Genomic DNA, 21203 nt, shown 5'->3' on the forward strand with positions numbered 1-21203 from the left:
GGTATTGTGAAAAGAGTTTTTATTATTGAACGATGAGTAATACCATTTTGAACGGGCAATAAAATAGAAATAAGAAGACAGTTTTTTTTTCTCCTCTTGCTTGGGCTTCAAGCCATACACAAGTTGCAGATAAATGAACAAATTATTAGTTCTGTGTGCCTGCATATGATCTGTGTGGAATATACTATAGGGTAATTGCCAGAGACAGTAAGATTGGAACATTCCAGCCAACCACTCAGTAGGAACATAAATCATAAAAGAAGGTCGTGCTTGAAGTCGCTAACCGAAAGTGATTAGTAGTTACTATGATGCCAGTCCAGATTCAAGTAGTGATATCTGGTTGAAGATAACGAGTCCAGCTTCATTTTGTTGCGGATCTCTGTGTTGACACGTGAACACGCGCTGTGCCAACGTTTATAAAACCTGGTCCTATCAACGTTGCGCTGTGCATCAGCATTAGTAACTGGCTCGTAGCGTCAGCATCAATGGCGGGCAGCGTTAATAGCGTGTCAGCTACGCGTTTGCCAACACCCGCAAAACTTGGTCAGTTTGATTGCCAAAATGGGCACTTAAACTTAATGTTTAATTTACAAGTTATATTGTGTAACTTCTCCATTTTTAATTTTCATTTACATTTATAAAACCAATGAACTCTTGGCCAGTCCCCCATAGTACGTGTGAGTCGCATAGACCAGTCCAACGAGAACAAGAACTTCCTCATTTCATCTTCACAGGCACGCCGCGTGTTGCTTTGAGGTGCCTCGATGAGCATCAGACTGATGCCAGGGGGAGGACATGCGCATGCATCGGCTGACACGTCAGAAAATTTAGGAAACGAAGGGTAGTCGTTAAGCTTGCTTGGTATTTTATCTACAAATACTAAGAAAAATGGCTACTAAATATGCCAAAATAGAAAGAAGTTCAAAGTAGCCAGAAAGTAGCCATGACGTTAACCTGATCTTTTCGTCGCGTGACGGGGTCGTAAAGTAGCCAATTTGATGCAAAGTAGCCACCAACAGCAACTCTGGTGGTGTCGCGCACGCCTTGTATTGACAGGGATTAGCAAAAACCTTTGTACGTGTTACGTTCTTACCGATCAGTTTGCGTTGAAACAATGAACAGCCCGCTGGTTGCTTTGCACGCAGCAACAGCCGCGATTCCTTGCGTTAGCGCTGCGGTGAAACTTGGCGCCCCCTAATGGAGAACATTGCACACGCCTGTGAATTAAGCTCTCGGCCTTTAGCGCCGAAGCCCGGTGCTCGTAACCACATGCCTTACCAGGTGGCATACAACACTTTTAAAGGGCCCCTAAACCGCCTAGAGGTCGAAATTTAGGTGTGGTGTTGCAGTTGTGCACGGGTCTACAACGAACACGTAGCCGCGAGAATTTTAGATGCGAAGCAGCTGTTGCGCTGGGCTGTGTCCATAGTTCCATTGGCGACTGTCCCACCTAGCATAGCCATCTGAGCGCGCGCTCGCGCCAAGGAGAAGTCTTCCTCTTGTTCTTCGACTGCCACATGATGATACGTGCATAGCACTTTAGGCGCCCGGGCTGCCCTGTGCTGTCCTAGCTTGGCGTAACGCAGACAAAAACATGTGTGCTGGCACGCGCTAGCGCGTTCGGGCCTGTGTAGGGGGCTGGGGAAGACGCTGTGGCCTCTCCCCCTTACACTCTCTCAGGAATCACGTGCGTCGGGGAACGCGATTCTGCAGACGCGCGATGAACCCGCGTGGCGTGCTCCAGCAAGAGTTCGGGATGAGTAACAGCAACAGCAAACAGTGAATTCATGGTGTGCTCCACTTGCAAGGTCGCGTTAACATCGGGCAAGGTGCCCGTGATGAACGGAACTTTAAGTCGACCCATGCGCTGCTTCGCATCGCCGCATGGTTCTCTTTAGTGGGAGACGGTGTAATTTTTTAGATGCGAAGCATCTTGTGGCGTAGTTCAATCCGGTGGTGGTGGTGTGCGGCGTGACCACCCTTACTGCGCATGCGCAAGACCTCTCCCTCTCCACACACCTCCTCTCCACTCCCCCTGCCCTCCCCCTCTCCACTCCCACCTCCCTCTCTCTGCTCTCTGCAATGAGCGCCAGTGAATGTGCCACTGATCTCCACTAATGGAGGTCAGTGGCATGTGCGTCCCCTTCCCACCTCTCTCTCCTCTCCTACGCTCCCCCCTCTCGCGCGCCTGTCGACCGCGTTCCCCGCTCGCCTTGTGAGAATTAACGGCCAGGCTAGAGGGAAGACGCGACGCGTGTAGCGTTTCTCTTCGCGTTCCACGAGGCGAGGTGGGTAGCATGCCCGAGGTCGGTAGCATACCCAACGAATGCCAGCGGAACGCGATCGTGCAAGTGCTCCGGCTTCGCATCGCCTCATGGTCCCCTTTAGCGGGAGATGGCGTGATTTCTTTTTAGATGTGTTGGTGTAGTAGCGGAGTTACACGCGTTTCATGATCGAAATGCGGCTCTCGTTCGTTTCGCGCTTTCTTTCGCTATGCTCCGTTCGTTCGCTCGTCTCTCCTTCTGGCCGAGTGTTCCACCTTGACGCGCGAGGAGGCAAAGCAGGGAGCGCGCGTACCTTCAGACAGACAAACAGGTCCAACGTTTATAGATACTTTTTCAGTTCCGTAACTCCTCCGCCGAAGGCGGCCGCCACCTGCCGCCACTTTTACCCAGGCAGTGAGAGGGCGCCACAGTCGTGAATAGCGCTGTCGCGCGCGCGGGCACACGTGTTCTTTCCCGTGGTTGCTTCGCCGCGTGCGGGGCTGTCATGGAATGTTTTTCCTGGGTGTGTTGGCTGTGCATGCGCGAGGTTACTATCGACGACTTCGGTGAATTCAGACAACCGAGCATTCCTTGCCACAGGAAGTCAAGCAATTTTCAAGCTTTGCGATGCCAACTTGTTTCGTGCCCGGCTGTGCCAGCGGGTAGAAAAGCGGCACTTTTTTGCGCCGCCGCCCGATCCGCAGCATCTTGAAAGCTGGGTGCGAGCTATTTCTCACGCCGATAAACCGCGGAGAAAAACATACAAGACCATATACCATAGCGACCAAGTTTAGCCACTTGTACCTTGCTTAGTGCATTTGAAAGCATCTGTACAAAAAAAAAAGCGTTGTGAAATCCTCGTCCAGAAACATGCGATGAAAGAGAAAATGTGCCAACAGCTTATGTCCATGCCATTCCGTGACCTCTTAGGTGCTTCTGACGACCGTGGGTACTGTGCACCATTACCAGAAGCAACGGCCTTTTGTTACCTGGCAGGCTACACGTGGCTTTCAAATTAAAGAAAACAACGCGTTGCGCGGTCTGCAAATACGATGCCCTTGGTAGGCGGGAGTCCCTGCGGCTTGAGTCCATGCTGGTCACTGTGCGCGAATGTGTCAGTGGTAGCCTTTCAGAGAAACTGCTTGCACGTAAGCACGTACGGTAGAGCGTGCTATCAAGCATGCTAGCAAGGACACATTTTTTGGTGACCTGTTTTGCTGTGTGCTGAATGCTCTTATAACGAGAGGCACAAACACCGTTGGCTTCACTTTTATTTACTGCTTGGAAAACAGCAGCACCATTAGGGCATAGAGAGAGCGCAAGAAAGCAAGCTTTAACAATTAACTGGCAGCAAACCTGCCAACACAAGCGTACCCAGGAAGGGGGTGGGGTCAAGCTTCCTCGTCCGATATTTTTCGATTTTGCATGTGTATATATCCACGCACTCATACAAACACACGCACGAACACACAAAAAATGTGATTGACCCCACCCCCCCGCCCCCAGGTCCGTAGCCTAAATTTTTTTTTTCGGGGGTGGGGGGTACTTTCTGAAAACCTTGACTATTTGAGAACAACACCATGTTCGAATTAATTGACCAAAATGCATGTTGCTTGTCGTTTTGAAACAATACAAATGCGCATAATCATTTCGTACAATGCAAGGCTTTCGAAAACGTCACATAACGCGAAGTTGCAAAATTATTACGCACAGAACATGGTGTGCTCTTGGCTAGACCACATTTTTTCGTGTTAATGAACGCACTAGAATTACTGAAATGATGTGTGTCCGTCAGTTCTCACGAAATCCGGGACACGCTTGCCAACCGCGAAAAATTTTCGGCGAATAATTCGAGTATGTTGATAGAGCAATGTTTGATTCGTACTACAAAATGTTGTAAATTTCCCCGTGTTTGAGAGATGTTATGTAACCCTTAGTTTTCTACGTTTGAAATTCGTATTTTTGGAGCATGCTCAATAGCCAAACTAGTGCAGCCTTAACGAAACGGACATGGAAAAGCGCAGAGCGAAGCGAGCACGCTGTCATTGCCCAAAACTGACGCCTGCGAAGCGTGTCTGTACAGGTCTTTTCAAGTTTGTGAGCAATATAACGCGCACAAATTCAAGTAAATGTCCAATTAATGTTAAGTAAGAAGAGTAAAGACCAAGTACAGTGTTCGCGCAATTCTCATTCGGCCGTTCCCCTCGTTCTCCTAGCGCAAAGCGCGACTGCAGCGCAGCGCTGTGGTGGCGGGTGCGGCGACAGGCCGCCTCCTTCCTACGCGCGCCGCGAGGAGATACGGAACTGAAAAAGTATCTATAAACGTTGAAACAGGTCCTTGCTGCTGCTGACAAGACCAGATTCTACTGGTGACGTCATGACCAACTTTTAGGATACCGAAAGGCCCGGAGAGGCTTAAGGATTGTCTTTTTTTGTGTGTGTGTGTGTGGCGCGCCCGCGGCGCGTAGCGCTGCAGCTGTTGGTCATGGGACTGTTGATCATGACGGCATTTTGATTTCAATGCGCGCGTTTACTTCAAATGTTAGAACAATATTGGAGGTAGTTTAGGGGCTCTTCAAGTCCCACGCGCAAGCGCGCACATTCAAACACTTTGTGAATTTTCACTATGCTGATTGAGTGTTGTCGAGCTGCGCTATTTGCATTGGCAATAGTAATGTACACTAGTCCATTTCTGCTGACGGCGGAGCTGTTTTAAGCTTTCATGCCGTTCGCGTCGACAGAAAAGCACGCGCCATCTTTGTCCTCTTCGCTCCCAGAGCATGTGCGCCGATTTGTCCCGCGTGGGATGCAATAACTCTGATAGGTCAGAGAACGAGTACAGAGAAAGATATAAATTCTTGGCGAACGAAAAAATTCTTGACGAGGCGGCATTCGAACCCGCCTACCCACGATCCGAAGACGAGCATCGTATAACCACTCGGCTATCAAGGCACGCTAGCGGAGCACAACATAGCCTTGTAAAGTATAGTATGTTGAAGAAACTTGCCATTCCCTCACTCACGCACACATTCACGCACGCATACACGCAAGAACACCCCACAAACAGCGATCTTTGTGGGCTGTGTTCTTGCGTGTATGCGTGTGTGAATGTGAGCGTGAATGAGGGAATGCCAAGTTGCGCCAAGTTTCTTCAATATGACGAGTTACCAATTAGCGCAACAATTTGTACCGCGGTAAGCAGCGCATTTATTGCATCGCTACGTTCAAATAACTACGTGCACATTGACAGTCACGGTTGTGTGCTCAAGATGTTATTCTACAAAGCGTGCGTAAAAGAACCGAGCATGAGCACGGTGTCCGGGTTGCGAGCGAGCACCAGAAACATAAACGGTCGATCGACCGTGATTTTGAAGACGCCGGTGCCGCTCGCAGCACGAGCGGTCTCCTTGGCGATGGCTTGGGCTTCCGGCGTCTTCGGACCCTTGTGCCCGGTGCGGAACACGGCGAGCTGCTTGGCCGCCGAGACTCGCAGGCCCACGATGCGCGCCATGTTGACGAAGTCGGCGGCGTCGCTGAACGCGTCCACCACACCCATCGAGGGCAGGTAGTGCTTGAGGTCGGTGAGGCACTTGACCTTCATCCGGGGCATGGTGACCTCAACCAGGCCCCGACGTCCCAGGCGCGCCAGGCAGGTGAGGATCATGGCGGCCGTGAGCTGCTTCTCGAGCTCCTCGAGGCTGGACGTCTGCGCCGGGATGAACATGGCGAGCGAGCGGCGCGGGTCCTGGTACGGCAGATCCAGCACGATGCCCTCGAAGGCTCCGCCATCGTTCTCGGCGAACTGGGCGTACTGGAAACGTCCCGTCATGGACAGCGTCTGCACGCGCTCGCGGAAGCCTCCCGGCCTCCGGCTGTCCTTCTCGGGCTGGAACTCGCCCGTCGAGCGGGTCGCCCCGTCCGCGACGAACCAGCGCGAGCCGAAGCAGAACACGCTGGCCAGCACTACGAACGTGTCCAGGTCGACGCTGTCGCCGGCAAAGACGTCCCTGTTGAAGCAGAACCCCGTCAGGGCCCGCAGGAAGCCGTCCAGCGCCACGCGGCTCTGCTCGGGGCTCTCGGAGAAGTCCTGGATGTGCACGTGCATGTCAAGGCTCGACAGGGGCGCCTTGAACTCTGGGGACACGCTGACGCGCGCGTCGTGGTACAGGCCGTTGTACGAGGTCACGTTGAGCCCTGTTCACGGGAAGCGCAGTAAAAGGCTGTAAATCAAACCGCTCGATGATGGGACAGTAGCAAAGGACAGTGCATGGACTTCTGCGTCATATGATATTCCTGTGGGTCTTTGGAACGTTACGACTGTGTAACGAAATGGATGAAAAACAACTGTATTACATGAACGATAGAGCGCTGCCGGAGCTTTGATAGGACCACGCGAACATTATATGGCCACCGCGCTTAGCCAGCTACAGATTTGGCGAATGTAGTCGCAAATGGGCAGTGTAGAGCACACGAATACGCCGCCATCAAACTGTTTTGCCTGGCTAATTCAACGGAAGGCACAACAAGGTGTTGCCTGCAGGTTCCTCTCCTCACTTTAGTCGAAGCTGGTTGTCACGTACGGGCATGTCTTAGAATGCAGAGGCAGTGGCGTAGCCAGGAGGTGGCACACTGGACCACCCCCTGGCTATTCATAATAATAAACAGCGCGAAAAACCAGAGACAAAAAGGGAAGAACAACACGGGACGAGCGCTGACTGCCAGCTGAAACGTCCCGTGTTGTTCTCCCCCCTTTGTCTCTGGTCTTTCGCGCTGTTTAATTCTATGAATACAGGGAGAAATAGACACAAAATAAAAAGAGAAAAGTAAATATATACAAAGAAGAGATATAGAAAGAAAGAGGGAGCGAATATAAAGAGAGAGAGAAAGGGAAGAAAAAGATAGAAAGAGCGAGAAATAGAAAGAAATAGATGGAGAAAGACAAAAATAGAAATAAACAGAGACAAAAAGAGGTAGAAAAAGAGAAATAATGAGAGGAAAAGAAAATAAAGGCAAACAAGGCAGGCCGCCCACCTCCGCACTTTCTTCAGACTTGGCACCACTAGTGCGAAGCGGCCTTAACTTTTTTTTTCTCTTTCTCTCTCGCTCCATGTTATGCACGAACGCGAAAACGCAGAGGGGGCGTGGTAGAAGTGATCGTCAGCAATCGATATCAGTGTTAACGCAATCTTATTGCCGATGCGTCATGATTTGCGGTGTGTTGATCGGGGATGAGCAACCAAGGTGTTGAATCTTAGCTCCCGGCTTCTCACGGGTGACCTGGTGGCAAGAACAGTGCTCTATACCATAGGCTCTGCCGAGTAAACGCGACAGTCTACTTTTCATACCCGTAAATGCTCATCGGAGTAAACTGTACTGTTAGCTAGCAAAATAGCGGGGGCAAGTGTTGAGAGCAAATTTATACAAGAATTAGGTTATTTCTAAGAGGGGAGTGCAATTGAGTCTAAGAAAAAGGACAGGGGCAACAAAATGTGGAGGCTAAAGCGGTGGCAGAAGCAGGCTCCAATGAAACCGTGACCAATGCTGTGGACAATGTTTGTGCAATTATTGTCACCGACATATCTAGTCGTCTGCACAGTGAACCTCTTAAAGAATTATGAATTGTCGGCAGAGTTTATATACTGGTTACATTTTAACTTATCGTCGACTGCATTGTCGTGGGCGAAAAGATGGTGATGAGTGCAAATAACGGGTTGACGTAGAATAACATTAGCAGAAACTTTAACAGCAAATCAACAGAATGTGCAAGCGTCCGCCTTCGCAATCATAGGAAGTGCTAAGCATCCCCGAATTTTCTAGTGTTAATTTAAATGGGGCTTTATGTATTGACGCTTTCGACGTTGCGTGATATTGCTTTGAGTGAATAGTGCGCTTGATGCGCTTTCTTGATTTGTTGAATAATATTGGGTTCACGTTGATATACCCGTATTTATACCCTTATGTAATGCCTTCCTGGAGGCCTGGAAGGTATTCATAAATAAAAAAGTGCAGCTCCACTACAGCGAAGCTTGAGGAAGTGCGTAGCACGGGCACCCAGCGGTTCCCGTTTCTAGAGTTCCCACTGCTGCGTTTACCAAACCGTCGATGACGAAAATGTTTGAGGTACACATGCAGGGTTTCCCCGACACGAGTAGAATCGTGTTTGGGAGATTCGCAAACTCGGTCCGACATGCGCGCTACTTTTTGCTGCGCTTTATCGACTTCCTGCTTGTTACGGCAGTTGAGATACGTGTCGTCTGCAGCGAGTTCCGTCAGGTTGTTTCCCACTTCAGATTTAGCGTCGTTGAGAGCCGGTGAGAGAAGTGCGCTGTGCGAGGCGGTGGCGCCTTCTCTTGCGCGGCGCCGGAGTCAGCCGCATGTTTCCGAAACATTTTTACCGATGTTTGTTTAATTATTGCGATTACTTCTTGGTCTGGTAATTATATTATTTTAGATCTTGTTCGTTCATTTTAAACTGGTTTCGAGCATTGCTAGCCTTGTTATGGCCTGTATTGAGCGCTTTACTGTGAGCGTGACCACGCCAAATGATAACCATGGCCCATGGGTGGACGACAACCGGGCCCATAAAGTGCTAAGCACCTAAAAAGACAGGTCGAGGTAGCTGACATTCTATTGAGAAGTGGAATTGGGAAAGTCATTTACCACGCGCATTTACACTGCGCTGGTCCTTGTGAACGTTTCGTTTGTGTCTTCGTGTTGCGTGCGCAAAATTATCATTATGCACACAGAAGAGATTAACTCTTGGTCTCGTATAAGTTAGACAATGCGTCCTATTGTAAGGCAGCCGCTGCAGAAGACGGCAGGGAGCTACTAGTACATACATGGCGTGAAGAAATTAAGAAGTGTGTAGGCAGTGTACGAGGTCGGTTTACGCAAGCTTGGGATAATTGGAGAACAATGGAACAGGCCTTGGTCCTGCAGTGGATATATGCTGATACGGTAAAATACCACTTGAACCAACGTCTACTGAACAAACTATTCACGTGCACGAACTTTTTTTCGATCCCTCACCGAAGCGCCATTGAACGCAATGCTAACGCACTTCAGTTGACGAAATTCAGCGCAGAGCGCGTTTCCACTCTACGAACATATTCCGTGATACCATAAAATGCCTCTCAGATCATGATCACTTTAACAAGGACAGCCTCACTTCTTGTAGCATAGTTTTACTGCGGCCTCCGCGATCAGCTCCGGCCAACGGTTCGCCGGTGAGCTGATCGTGGAATTGTCAGAAAGACTGGGCAGCCCATTGCCTTTTGAGTAGTATGCCACCTGTGACTCAAGTCGAGACATGCTCCATAATGTCTACGGAAGAGATAGTAGCGACCGTACTATCTCTGGAAGAGGAGGGGGAGGAAGAGGCAACCCTTGAAGAGGCAGCACCAATAAAATTCAGCTAAAGAAGCACTGATGCGCTTGGAGAAACTGGAGTCATTTGCTGGCCAGCAGAGTGTTGTGCCGGAGAAGGTTGATGTGAGCTTGGACACAGTGATTCAGTTCACGACCACTGCTGTCTTAAGTGCACAAGTGCAGCAAAAGATGACTGCTTTCTTCACAAGATCCCCAATAAGCATGAATTCACATATAAATGAGGAACATGACCGATAAATTAGCTGAAACTTCATTTCAACACCTGATGTTTCAGCTAGCTTGTGATAACGAGCTGCAACATAGCAGTTTCAGTTAAGCGAGCTTTCACTTTAAAGAGATACTAAACAAAAAAAAATTTCCACCGAGATTTTCAGCAAAATTGGAAGATTGAGTGCTGAAATCGATACACACAACCTTCATTTCAGGCAAAAACTAGCGAAAAATAATGAGTTCATTGCGTTTTTTCCAAACTGCCGCCTCTAGCGGCCGGGCCGTGTAACTAGAGGACGTGACGTTTAACGCCCCGGAAACGGGCGTGGCCCGCGTCTATCAACCCATTCTCTTTCCACAATGGTAACCGCTACGAAGGGTAACAGCAGCGGGCATATCTCAGCGCCCTTGTTGAAGGGGGAGAGAGATGTAAAGGAGGTGGAGAAAGGGAAGTAGCAGGACAGGAAAATGTGCTCCTCGTATCCGTCCTGGGGACAAGTAACGCCACAGGTCGACGCGCAGCGCAGCGCGCTGACAGTCATCCAAAAATACAACCAACTGCTCAAAAATATGTGAAATTAACTGTTTATCAGAACAGTGGCGTCTTCCTAGTGAAAATTCGTTGTTTTCTTCATCTCTTTCTGATTTTTGTTTAGTATTTCTTTAAAGGGAAGCCGAAAAAGTTTTAGAATGCGATAAAACTTTGTGGTTAGCAAGGACCGACATTACTGTCGACGATGTCGTAATTTTTTCCGCGGTTGTTGCAAAAGCAGCTTTAGAATACACGAAAGAAAACTGTCTTGCTCCGCCCACGCGAGTGCGCCGGAAATGTAGGCGTAGAAACCTACGTCATCTTCGGTTCCTTTGGCGTATCCGCGCTGCACTCCGATGGAAGGTTCCCGCCACTCACCGATCAGAACTGCGAGAGCGCTGTTTATGTGACGAAGGCTCAAGTAAATGTAGCGAAGCTGAAAGTTCTGGAACTGGATTACGATACCTAGAATAACGACAAACAGCCGAGTGCAACGTGAACGAGCGTCTCTCGTGTCTTCAACCGTGGCCTCCGTGACTAACTCGTGACGTGCCGTTGCCAGATTTAATCGAGTATACTACGCTTCAGCAGTGCTGCTGTTGCAGATGACGCGGCGTACCGAGGATGACGTCACCGCGTTCGCTCAGCATCTCAAGAAGCTCTGCTGCTACAGCCTGTGTTTTTTGCCAAAAAGAGTGCTAGTTGCGTTCACTTTTGAGAACTCCCACATCGCTTTTCGAATTTAGCAGGCATCAAACTGTCCTTACACGCTCCAAAGACATTTTTTTCCAAAAAGTGCTTCAGCTTCCTTCCCTTTAACAAACTTTTTCCTGAGGTTCCTTTACGTTCGTTCAAGTGATGTTTCACTGCATATGCGTCTTACTGACGAGGCGTGCCAACCTACCTGAGTGCGTATGGCGGGCTTTGCGGTAGTCCCGGCAGAACATGCGACTCGCGTGGCAGTCGAAGCGAGAGACGATCTCGCCGTCGTCGTCCGTGCAGAGCACGCGCGCTATCTGCCGCCGCGTGTCCCCACCCGAGCCGTGGTACATGACGACCAGCATGCAGGCCAGGTACCACGGTGAGAGCAGCACGTTGCCCCCTTCCTTGCGCATGCGCAGATACAGGTCCAGAGGAAACTGCAGCATCGGCCCAGCCATCTCGGGCTCGATGTTGAAGGGGGTGCGCAGTAACCTGTCGTCGAAAACGCAGTTTGATTAACATTTTTGCCCCTCCCTTATACGAATGGCGACTTAATCAAATCGGGCTATTGCCAAAATGTGGACAAGGACGATAAAAGTACGCTTATTAGTGGCTCTGAAAGCACTTTTGAAACGAAGAACACGTTTTCATGGGACGGACATCGTAAACAAGCGGTCGTTGAGTTTTCTTCACCTAAACGTAGAGCATCTTTGGTGACATGGATATAGTGTACTAGAATAATTCTACTACGCTATAGACATGGAATGCTTTTTTGTTCGATGGCGGCTCATGATGTTTGCTGCGTTGTGGCTAATCACTCTTGCGAGAGCCTCCTGTAGCATGGCGGCTCCCCTTCGGCCCAGAGGATTTCTAAGAATTTACATTAAAAGGAGATATCAAATTAAAGTTGATTAGCTAATTGCTCTTAATGCCGCATTAATAAACGTGAGAAAATTACCAGAAATCCGCCACGGCGGTCTAGTGGTTATGGTGCTCGGCTGCTGACCCGCAGGTCGTGGGATCGAATCCCGGCCGCGGCGGCTCCATTTTCGATGGAGGCGGGAATGCTTGAGTACAGTGTGCTTAGACTTAGATGCACGTTAAAGAACCCTAGGTAGTCGAAATTTCCACAGCCCTCCAGTTCGGCGTCCCTCATAATCATACTGTGGTTTTGGGACGTTAAACCCCAACAATTATTATTGCTAGAAAGTTACCAGAAAAGTAGTGAAAACGATACAGTTGACGACAACGGCCTCAATTTCCCGCACCACCTTGCTGCGACAGTTATTCAGAAGCGTATTTAATCTCGCCCGGCAGCGGATAAATGTTAAGATATGATTTTACTTAAAAAAGCGGCTCAAAAATATTTGGTACGCCCGTACCAAATACATATAATATACATTGATAACGTGCAGGGTTGATGAAAGTTCGTAGGCCGCGCTGCATGGAATAGTGAAATAGTGGCCTAGGAACTTTTGACCACCCCTGTACATATTGCAAAGTGGTTGAAGTTGTCCAATAATGCGAATATATAAGATTTGCTGAATGTGTCACACGTGTGGGTTGATTATTTTATTCTTTACACTAAAAGAAGGACTCGTTGTCGACGAATACCGCATAGACTAGTGTACGGGCCGCACCCTTACCTTGGCAGCCTCAAAGTGGGGGAAAAATTAGACGTAGAAGCAGTCGCGTTTGGTTCCCCGATGCTGGGGTCACTTATGCACGCAACTTCAAGACAGTGAAACCTCGAACGCTACGTATGACACCAGTGCTGGTGACACCGACGATGACGTGGTTCACGAGTGTGCTGGTGAATCGATCGTAAGTGGCAGTAAAGGTGAAAGCGAAGATGAATAGCTAACTGTGCCGCGTGCATTAACGAATCGGTAAAGCTGTTATGAAAAGGATAACGCTCACCTATGGGGTGATGGGGGCGAGCATTGAGGACTAGGTAGATTTTGTAGTCGTAGCCTGGAAAGTAACTACACCTGAAGGTTCAGCCCGTCTAAGAGAGGTGCCTCATCAAAATCACGAAAAAAAGAAACATGGTCGATCCCTCCGTCATAGGAAGCGCTCTGACACGAAAGTCAAACGTGTCCTCGTAGAAGTGGTTGAATGTTTATTATACATTGATATACTACTACTACAAATAAAATAATATTGTCTGGGGTTTAACGTTTCAAAACCACGATATGATGATGAGGGATGCCGTACTGGAAGGTTCCGGAAATTTCGACCACCTGGGGTTCTTTAACGTGCACCCAAATCTAAATACACGGGCTTCAAACGTTTTCGCCTCCATCGAAAATGCAACCGCCGCGGGCATTATAGAGGGGAGTGAGTAAAAAGTGGAAGCAAAAGCAAACAGGAAACTCAGCAACAGTAAATAACGACAAAAGTTTTTCGGCCCAATAGCCTCTATACACTAGCAGTGGTCTGATATATGGGAAACAATGTTACAACAAATAGTTTTTTTTCGTACTTTCGACTGTTTATACGTATTTCGAGAAGTACACGTGGTGCACGGAGTGCGTTATAATTTTGATCTAGGTTAGCGTATTTATAACAAAAGTAACAAATTGGGCTCTTTTCTCTATTTTTCTTGCAGTGGCAAAGTGATACTATGCTGAAAACAGGTACTCCATACCCAGAAGGGTACACAATTGGGTTTGATGGTAGAGCATACTTTATATTTCAATAGAGAGCGCAATAAAAACAAAGTGATGAGAGCGTTCTGTTTGTCTCCTCTGTTCTTATCGCGCTCCCTGTTGAAACTCAAGTCATGCTGCAAATCACTTTTCTTGCTACAATATCTGCTACCAAACGTTCTTGATGATTCCCATTGTATTCGTAGAAAAATTATCACCGTATACTCCTGCTGAATAACCGTTCATCGTACCCAGTATGTCCTGGTCAACTGTTACCACAGTGAGACCCTTTTGTACAATAATAATATCTGGGGTATTACGTCCCAAAACCACGATATGAGTATAAGACACGCCGTATTTGAGGGCTCCGGAAATTTTGACCTTCTGGTGTTCTTTAACGTGCACTGACATCGCACAGCACACGGGCCTCTACAATTTCGCCTCCACCGAAATGCGACCGCCGCGGCCGGGATCGAACCTTCGGGTCAGCAGCCGAGCACCGCAGCCACTGATCCACCGTGGCTGACGCCCTTTTATACAAGGAATTACCTTAGAATAAAGCATACTTGTTAGCGTAGCATGCGCCAACAAAACGTAGATATTTGCTACTTAAAACGCCTTGCTGTCGATTCCATCTGCGGGCAGCACCACCTACATTACTGGCTCGGGCCCCTGTCGGGCCCGATCTGGGGTAGGTGAAACTTTTTCTCGGGTTAGGGCCGGCCCCGGATCTCGCTTTTGAGTCACCGGGCCGGGTTCGGGCGGGTAAACTTCAACGAGTTCCGGGCTCGGGCCTGGCCCGGGCCGAGGATCACGGCCCGTGCAGTGCTCTAATTGGTGGTGGTAGCAACTTTATTAGGAACTCCGGCAAATTCCTGGCCTGGAGGACCGAGGAGGACCGGAGACCCTGTCTCCTCGCCGCCTCACGGGCTTGCTGGATGGCCCACAATTGATCTGGCAGGTTTCAGCTGCGCAGCGCGGCCGTCCACCGCGCTGCAGCTTCATCTGGGGAGACTGCATGTTCTTCGCCTCTAACCGCGCATTCCCAGAGAATGTGCCTAAGAGATGCGTGAGTCCAGCCGCATAATTTGCAGTTATCGTCTGAATAGACGTCTGGGTATATCCTCCTGAGGTGAACGGGGTTGGGGAAGGTCTGGGTTTGTAATTGCCTCCAATCTACCGATTGGGCCCTGCCGAGTTTGGGGCTTGGGGGTGGATAAATACACCTGTATTTTTGATAAAACTTTGTGATGTCACAGTATCTAGTCATTCTGTCCCACTCTGTCCAGCCCTCCACTGGATTTCCATCCCCCGGAGAGGACCTTTCTACACGAGCGCGGAACGTGAGACCTCGCGCTACGCGATGAACCTCTCCATTGAGGTTGGGTACGGGGGTGTGGGGGGACGTATGAGCCGGGAACCATATAATGTGTCGTTCTTCCGTCTCTTCAGAGGTGATATAATTCGCGTCCGCTTTGAGGATAGCCGCGGCCTCTGGTGAAATTCTGCCTTGTGCATAATTTCTGACCGCCGCCTGCGAGTCACTTATTATATATCTGCAACCGGGGCAAACGATGGCTAGGGCGATCGCCACTTCTTCCGCCGCCTCAGGGTTTTTGCCGCGTACACTACACGAGCTGACCAATTGTTTATCAGTATTGAGGACTGCCACTGCGAATGCACGTCGATCCGCGTATTCTGCTGCGTCTACAAACAGCGCTTCCTTGTCTCTACCGAATGCTTGTAGTAAAGACCTGGCTCTACTCTCTCTTCGACCCTGATTGAGTTCGGGATGCATGTTCTTAGGTAGGCTAGCCACCTGGAGCTTTTCTCTGATCGAGCTGGGGAGGGATGTCTTGTCGCCGTGCTGCTTGTGATAGGATATCTCCAGTTTGTCCAGGATGCTCCTGCCCGTTCGTGTCCTGGTTAGTCTCTCGAGTTGCGAGATTTTTTGTGCCTCCATCAACTCTTCGAGCGTATTGTGGATGCCCACCTGTAGTAGAAGTTCCGTGCTTGTGCTATCAGGAAGGCCCAGCGCCATCTTGTGAGCCATCTTTTTATTCTTTTCAGTTTTTGTATTGATCCATGCTCCCCAGAGGCGCGTGCAGGGTTCCCCGTTTGGGGAGGGGGGGGGGGCAAAGTTTCGTCGCAGCTCCCCCCCCCCCCCCGGTTGGCCGAGTCCAAAGACAGCATGCCACAACGAATGAAAAAAAATGAAAATGAAGCGATGACGTGCTTCTCACAATGACGTGCCTTTGGTCCCTGGCTTTCCTGAGAGAGAGAGAGAAAAAACTTTATTTTTAAAATCAGTCAATTACGTCAGGCATTGCCCGTCGCCCCTAGCCGTCGGCCGGAATCCCTTGAGACACGGCAGCAGCAAGGGCTTGACTGATGAGGTCCCGCTGGACGTTGGGGTCTGGGTTGCGGAGCAGGGCCTCCCAGGATTCTAGTGTGTGGGAACCATCGTTCTGACTCGGACATGTCCACACCATGTGGACCAAATTCGCTGCCTCATCACAAAATTTGCACTGGGACCGGAAAACTTCTGGGTGCCACTTGCTGTAAAGTACGGGGTTTGGAAAAACCCCCGTCTGCAACTTTCGCCACATAACCTCGTCTTTCTTATTGAGCGATCTATCCGCACCTGGGTATACTTGCCGATTCAGCCTGTACTGTGTTACGATTTCATGATATGCGAGCATATCCTCACTTCTTTTTCGAAGTTCGGTAACTGGTGAGGTTCCGGGGGTCGACCGGTAAGTGAGACCTCGGGCGACCGAATGAGCCTCCTCGTTCCCTCTAAGTCCCTGGTGAGCTGGTGCCCAGACGAGCAGAATAATCTCTCTGGGTCTTCCTAACGTGTTTAATATACGGACGGCAGTCTCCGTCACCCTTCCCGATTCATAATTCCTCACGGCGTTCTTGGAGTCGCTGATGACCACCCTGACCCCCTTTTGGCTGATGGCCAAGGCTATGGCCACTTCCTCGGCCTCTACAGTCTCAACATCACTGACTGTGCAGCACGCCATCAGGGCGCCGTTATCCCTGACTGCCACTGCCGTGTGTGCCGCTTTGTTCTCATACTCCGCTGCGTCTGTATACAGGACGTCCTGTCGACCGGTGTACTTGGCTTGTAATGCCTCTGCCCTGGCTTTACGTCTGCCTTCGTGAAAGGCAGGGTTCATGTTTCTGGGTAGCGGAGGTATCTTTATTCTCTCCCTGATCTGTCCCGGTATGTCTTTTGAGCGCACTTGCTCACGCTTAGGCTCGTAACCCAATCTCTCTAATATTGCTCTCCCCGTTTTAGATCCGAGTAGCCTTTGATGCTGTGCGGTAACGGTAGCCTCAATCAGCTCATCGAGTGTGTTCGATACGCCTAATTTCATGAGTCTGTCAGTGGACGTGTTCGGGGGAAGTCCGAGCGCGACTTTCACACTTTTTCTGATAATGGTATCGAGCTTGTTCCGCTCCGCTTGGTTTAATTTGAGGTAAGGTGCCACGTACACTATCCTACTTATTATGAAGGTTTGCACGAGCCTAAGAAGGTTCGCCTCTTTCATCCCAGCGTGCCTGTTCGCTATTCGTCTGATGAGACGACATGTCTGATTTGAACTGGCTTCTAACCTGGCAAGCATTTCATGATTCTTCCGGTTAGCCTGAATCCTCAGCCCGAGAACGCGGATACTGTCGACCGCGGGGATCTCTGCGCCATTAATATACAAGTGGATGCCCACTTCAGGCTGCATGTGGAGCCGCCGTTGTCCGGGGGGCATGAGGAACAGTGCTTCCGACTTTTCGGCTGAACATTTAAGTCCTTTGGGTTTCAGGTACTCTACGATTTTATCAATGGCGTTTTGCAGGGAACTTTCAATTTGCCCGTCACTGCCCTTGTTAATCCATAATGTTAAGTCGTCCGCATAAATGGTGTGATTTAGATTCTCAATATCTCTTAACTGTTCAGGCAGTTTCAACATCACAATGTTGAAAAGGGTTGGTGATAACACCGAGCCCTGCGGCGTCCCCCTGTTACCTAATTTAATGTCCTCGATGGCTTCTTCCCCTATCTTTAAGGTGGCTTTCCTGTTCGAAAGGAAGTCCTTGATGTAGTGGTAAACTCTCTTCCCGACGTTCAGTGAGGTCAGATTCTCTAAGATCGACACGTGCCTCACGTTGTCAAATGCCTTTGCCACATCTAACCCCACGATCACTTTTGTGTCTCGCGTTGGCTTCTCTATAATTTGGTCCTTGAGCTGTAGCATGACGTCACATGCCGATAGTTTTGGTCGAAAACCGATCATGGTGTCAGGATACAAACCATTTTCTTCCATGTACCTATTGAGCCGCGTCTGAACGACATGCTCCATAAGCTTACCCACGCAAGACGTTAGCGATATCGGTCTGAGGTTCTCGAAACTCAGTTTTTTACCCGGCTTGGGAATGAAAATGACGTTTGCGAGTTTCCACTCCTGCGGTATCGTCCCCTTTTCCCAACACTCCTGCATGTACGTTGCGAGGTTAGCGATGGACCTATCGTCTAAATTACGGAGCATTTTGTTGGTCACTCTGTCCGGCCCTGCCGCTGATTTAGTCCTGAGCCGATTAATCTCCGCTCTCACCTCAGCCAGGGAGATAGGGGCGTCTAGGGCGGAGTTTTCTCTCCCTCCGTAATCCGGGAGTGGTTCAGATCCGGCGGGGGTTGATGTAACGCTTCCGAACTTCTTCTAGGAGTTCCTTCTTAGAGCCGTCAAATTGGTGCGCCATCCTTTCCAATTGCTGTTTAGACGCTGCCTTTGTGCTATCCGGATCTAAGAGGTGGCGAAGAAGTCGCCACGTTCCGGCGGTGCTCATATTCCTATCCATCTCCTGACAGACGTTCCCCAATTTTGCTTCGTGAGCGTGATGGCGTGCTCTTCAATTTGCCTGTTTAAAGCCGCTATTTGTTTCCGGATATTCCGATCCCATCTCCTCCGTTGAAGTCGGTTCTCTAACCCTTTCTTTTTCCTCCAGAGATTTACTAATCTCCTGTCTACCACTTCGTTGTCCCCTTCGGTTTCCACCACTTCGGTGGCTGCCTTAACAGTCCGCAGTACCCCATCGCACCACTCGGCAATGTCACAGATAGGAGTCGGGTCGTCCCTAAGGTCCCTGAAAGAGTCCCAATTTACGGCCTCTACCCTCCGTTTCCGAGGTGTTGCCGGGCCTCCCTCTACCACCACTTCTATGATCTTGTGGTCGCTGCCTAGGTCCTCGTTCGTGTTGCACCATGTGGCACTAGTGCCGCTACCCGTCAAAGTGAGGTCGGGAGATGTGTCAACCGCGACACTATTTCCCTTCCTCGTGGGCTGCATCGGGTCGGTTATTAGATCCAGATTATGAGTCTGTATGTCGTCCCACAATTTTCTCCCCTTAATTGAAGCCTGCTTATATCCCCATGCCGTGTGGTGAGCGTTAAAGTCCCCGACGATCAGCAACGGGTTGTTCCTAGTCTTACGTCGCGTTGTCGCAAAGAGATCCCCAAAGTCGCATCGCCTTTGTCTGGGAGAGCTGTATATATTTAATATGAACAAGCTACCGTCTTTCTTTTTTCGTGGTATCAGTTCTATGAGAACGTGATCGACGTGTGCATTCCCGATGTCATGCTGCACCGCCGTAACATTTCGCCTGACCAGGGTGGCCACCTGCGTGCTTGCGCCTTCGCTTACGTAGGATTTATAGCCCGGCAATGTCGCCTTTTTCCCGCATTCCTGTAATGCTATTACCTCCGGTCGATCCCCTTTCCTCAGGAATTCCTGCAGGACCGCACGCTTGCGCGTGAAGCCTCTGCAGTTCCATTGCCAAACGGTAGTTTTACTGGATCTGTGAGCCATGATTGTCATTAAGGTTATTCATCGGCTTGCCTAATACTTGTTGGGTGAGCTGTTCATACGCACGGTCCCTTTTCGCGAATTCCGTTTTAAGTTCTTCAGTGAGTTTATTATCGCGCTGATGTAGCCGCTCCGTGAGATTGTTATCTCGCTGATGCAACTGCTGTGTGAGATTTTGGAACATACCCAACATCCGTTTCTCGAAGGCCTTACGCCATTCATCGTCCTGGGTAGATTTGGCCTCAAAGTTAGCCTCCAGTTTTGCTATTTTCATGTCTATCACTGCTTCTATGTTCTTATCTATCACGGGCTTTTCCACCTCTTTCGCCCTCTTCTTAGCTGGGGGCGGCGCAGCGCTCTGCTCCTCCAACACTTCTACATTTGGCTTCTGTGGCACTTGCGGTTGGGAAACCAGTGCTGTGTTAGACGACTTAATCGCTATTTTAAGCTCCTCTATTTGCTTAGTCATCACCGCTAGCTGCTCTTTAAGCACGCGATTTTCTTCCTTAATCACAAACATTTCTTCATCCCGTTTATCCTGGGAGGCCCTCTCTCCCCAACCCACCTTACGAATCGGCGACGTGGGTCTCCCACTGTTGAGGACAGCACCGCCGGATGTCCCCTCAGTCACTGGACCGGTCAACGGTGGCTGCTCTCCGTCCTGCCTTTGCGGTAGTCGTGGGAAGGAACCTGCCCTCCCTCTCGACCCGCTCCGGTGTTTCGACCGGCTCCTGGACCTTCCTTGATTCTCTTCCAGTCTGCGCGTTTGCTCTTGGGCCTCCTTCGTCTTCCGCTCTTCCTCTTCCATGCGCCGCCAGGCCTCCCACTGCCTCTTCTTTATCGTGTAAGGGGTCCTGAAAGCTTCTTTGCATTTCCGGTCCGCTGTCAGATGACCTTTGCCACACAGCTTGCACTTGGGCTCACATGCGTGGTCCTCAGGCGGAGCTGTCATTCCGCATCCCCGGCAGTGAACTTGGTCGCTGATACACACGTCCGATCTGTGTCCTAGCTCACCACATCGGTAGCACACCTCGTATCGTTTCTTGTAGAGCACGCACTTCAGAGGTACGCCGTAACAGTACATCCACCTGGGAACTGTCTCGTTCTTGAAGATGATGACTGCCGAACTGGAGTTGCCCAGCTTCCTAACGCCAAGTATCGGCGGGTTCCTCGGGTTACCGAATGCCTCTGTCAGTTCCTCTATTGTCAATCTCGGGTCGATGCCGCGTACCACACCGCGCCCGCTATCCTCATGCGGCGCGAGGTACGCCGTGACGTCGTAGTTCTTGCCTTCAATCTCGATAGACTTAATCCTGGTCACCTTCCAGACAGTGTCCATGTCTGGAGTGCTGAAAATCAGGGTGCCTTGCTTGTCATTAACAATCAGCACTTCCTTTTCTTGTCCCTTAACCCAAGGAATTTGCGCTGCCATGCGTACCGCCGCACTCAGCCTGGTGTTCGGAACTTTGGCGAGCGCCAGCCCGCTCTTCGGACGAATGATTATTTTGTAGTCGTTTGCCGGCAACCGCGGGAGGTACGACGCAACTGAGCGTTCCGCGATCTTGTGCCCCAGCTTTTTGTATGCGGCGTT

At 50.0% G+C, this 21203-nt stretch overlaps 1 protein-coding gene across 1 annotated transcript; it reads right to left on the minus strand.

Moving 5' to 3' along the window:
• Positions 1-5528: 5528 nt before the first annotated feature.
• On the minus strand, positions 5529-11577 carry LOC119386679 (serpin B8). The gene is made up of 2 exons (XM_037653971.1): positions 11300-11577; positions 5529-6458 (listed from the first exon to the last, which is right to left on the minus strand). The coding sequence occupies exons 1-2, from the start codon at positions 11553-11555 to the stop codon at positions 5542-5544; spliced, it is 1173 nt and encodes a 390-aa protein (XP_037509899.1). The 5' UTR covers positions 11556-11577; the 3' UTR covers positions 5529-5541.
• Between the last annotated feature and the right edge of the window lie 9626 nt (positions 11578-21203).

Source organism: Rhipicephalus sanguineus, chromosome 3 (genome assembly GCF_013339695.2).
Source record: "Rhipicephalus sanguineus isolate Rsan-2018 chromosome 3, BIME_Rsan_1.4, whole genome shotgun sequence".
Classification (NCBI taxonomy): Eukaryota; Metazoa; Arthropoda; class Arachnida; order Ixodida; family Ixodidae; genus Rhipicephalus; species Rhipicephalus sanguineus.

Coding starts and splice junctions, on each gene's coding strand:
- LOC119386679 (XM_037653971.1), bottom strand. CDS start 11,555: ATGGCTGGGCCGATGCTGCAGTTTCCTCTGGACCTGTATCTGCGCATG. Junction 6,459..11,299: donor AGCCCGCCATACGCACTCAG/GTAGGTTGGCAC, acceptor TCCCGTGAACAG/GGCTCAACGTGACCTCGTAC.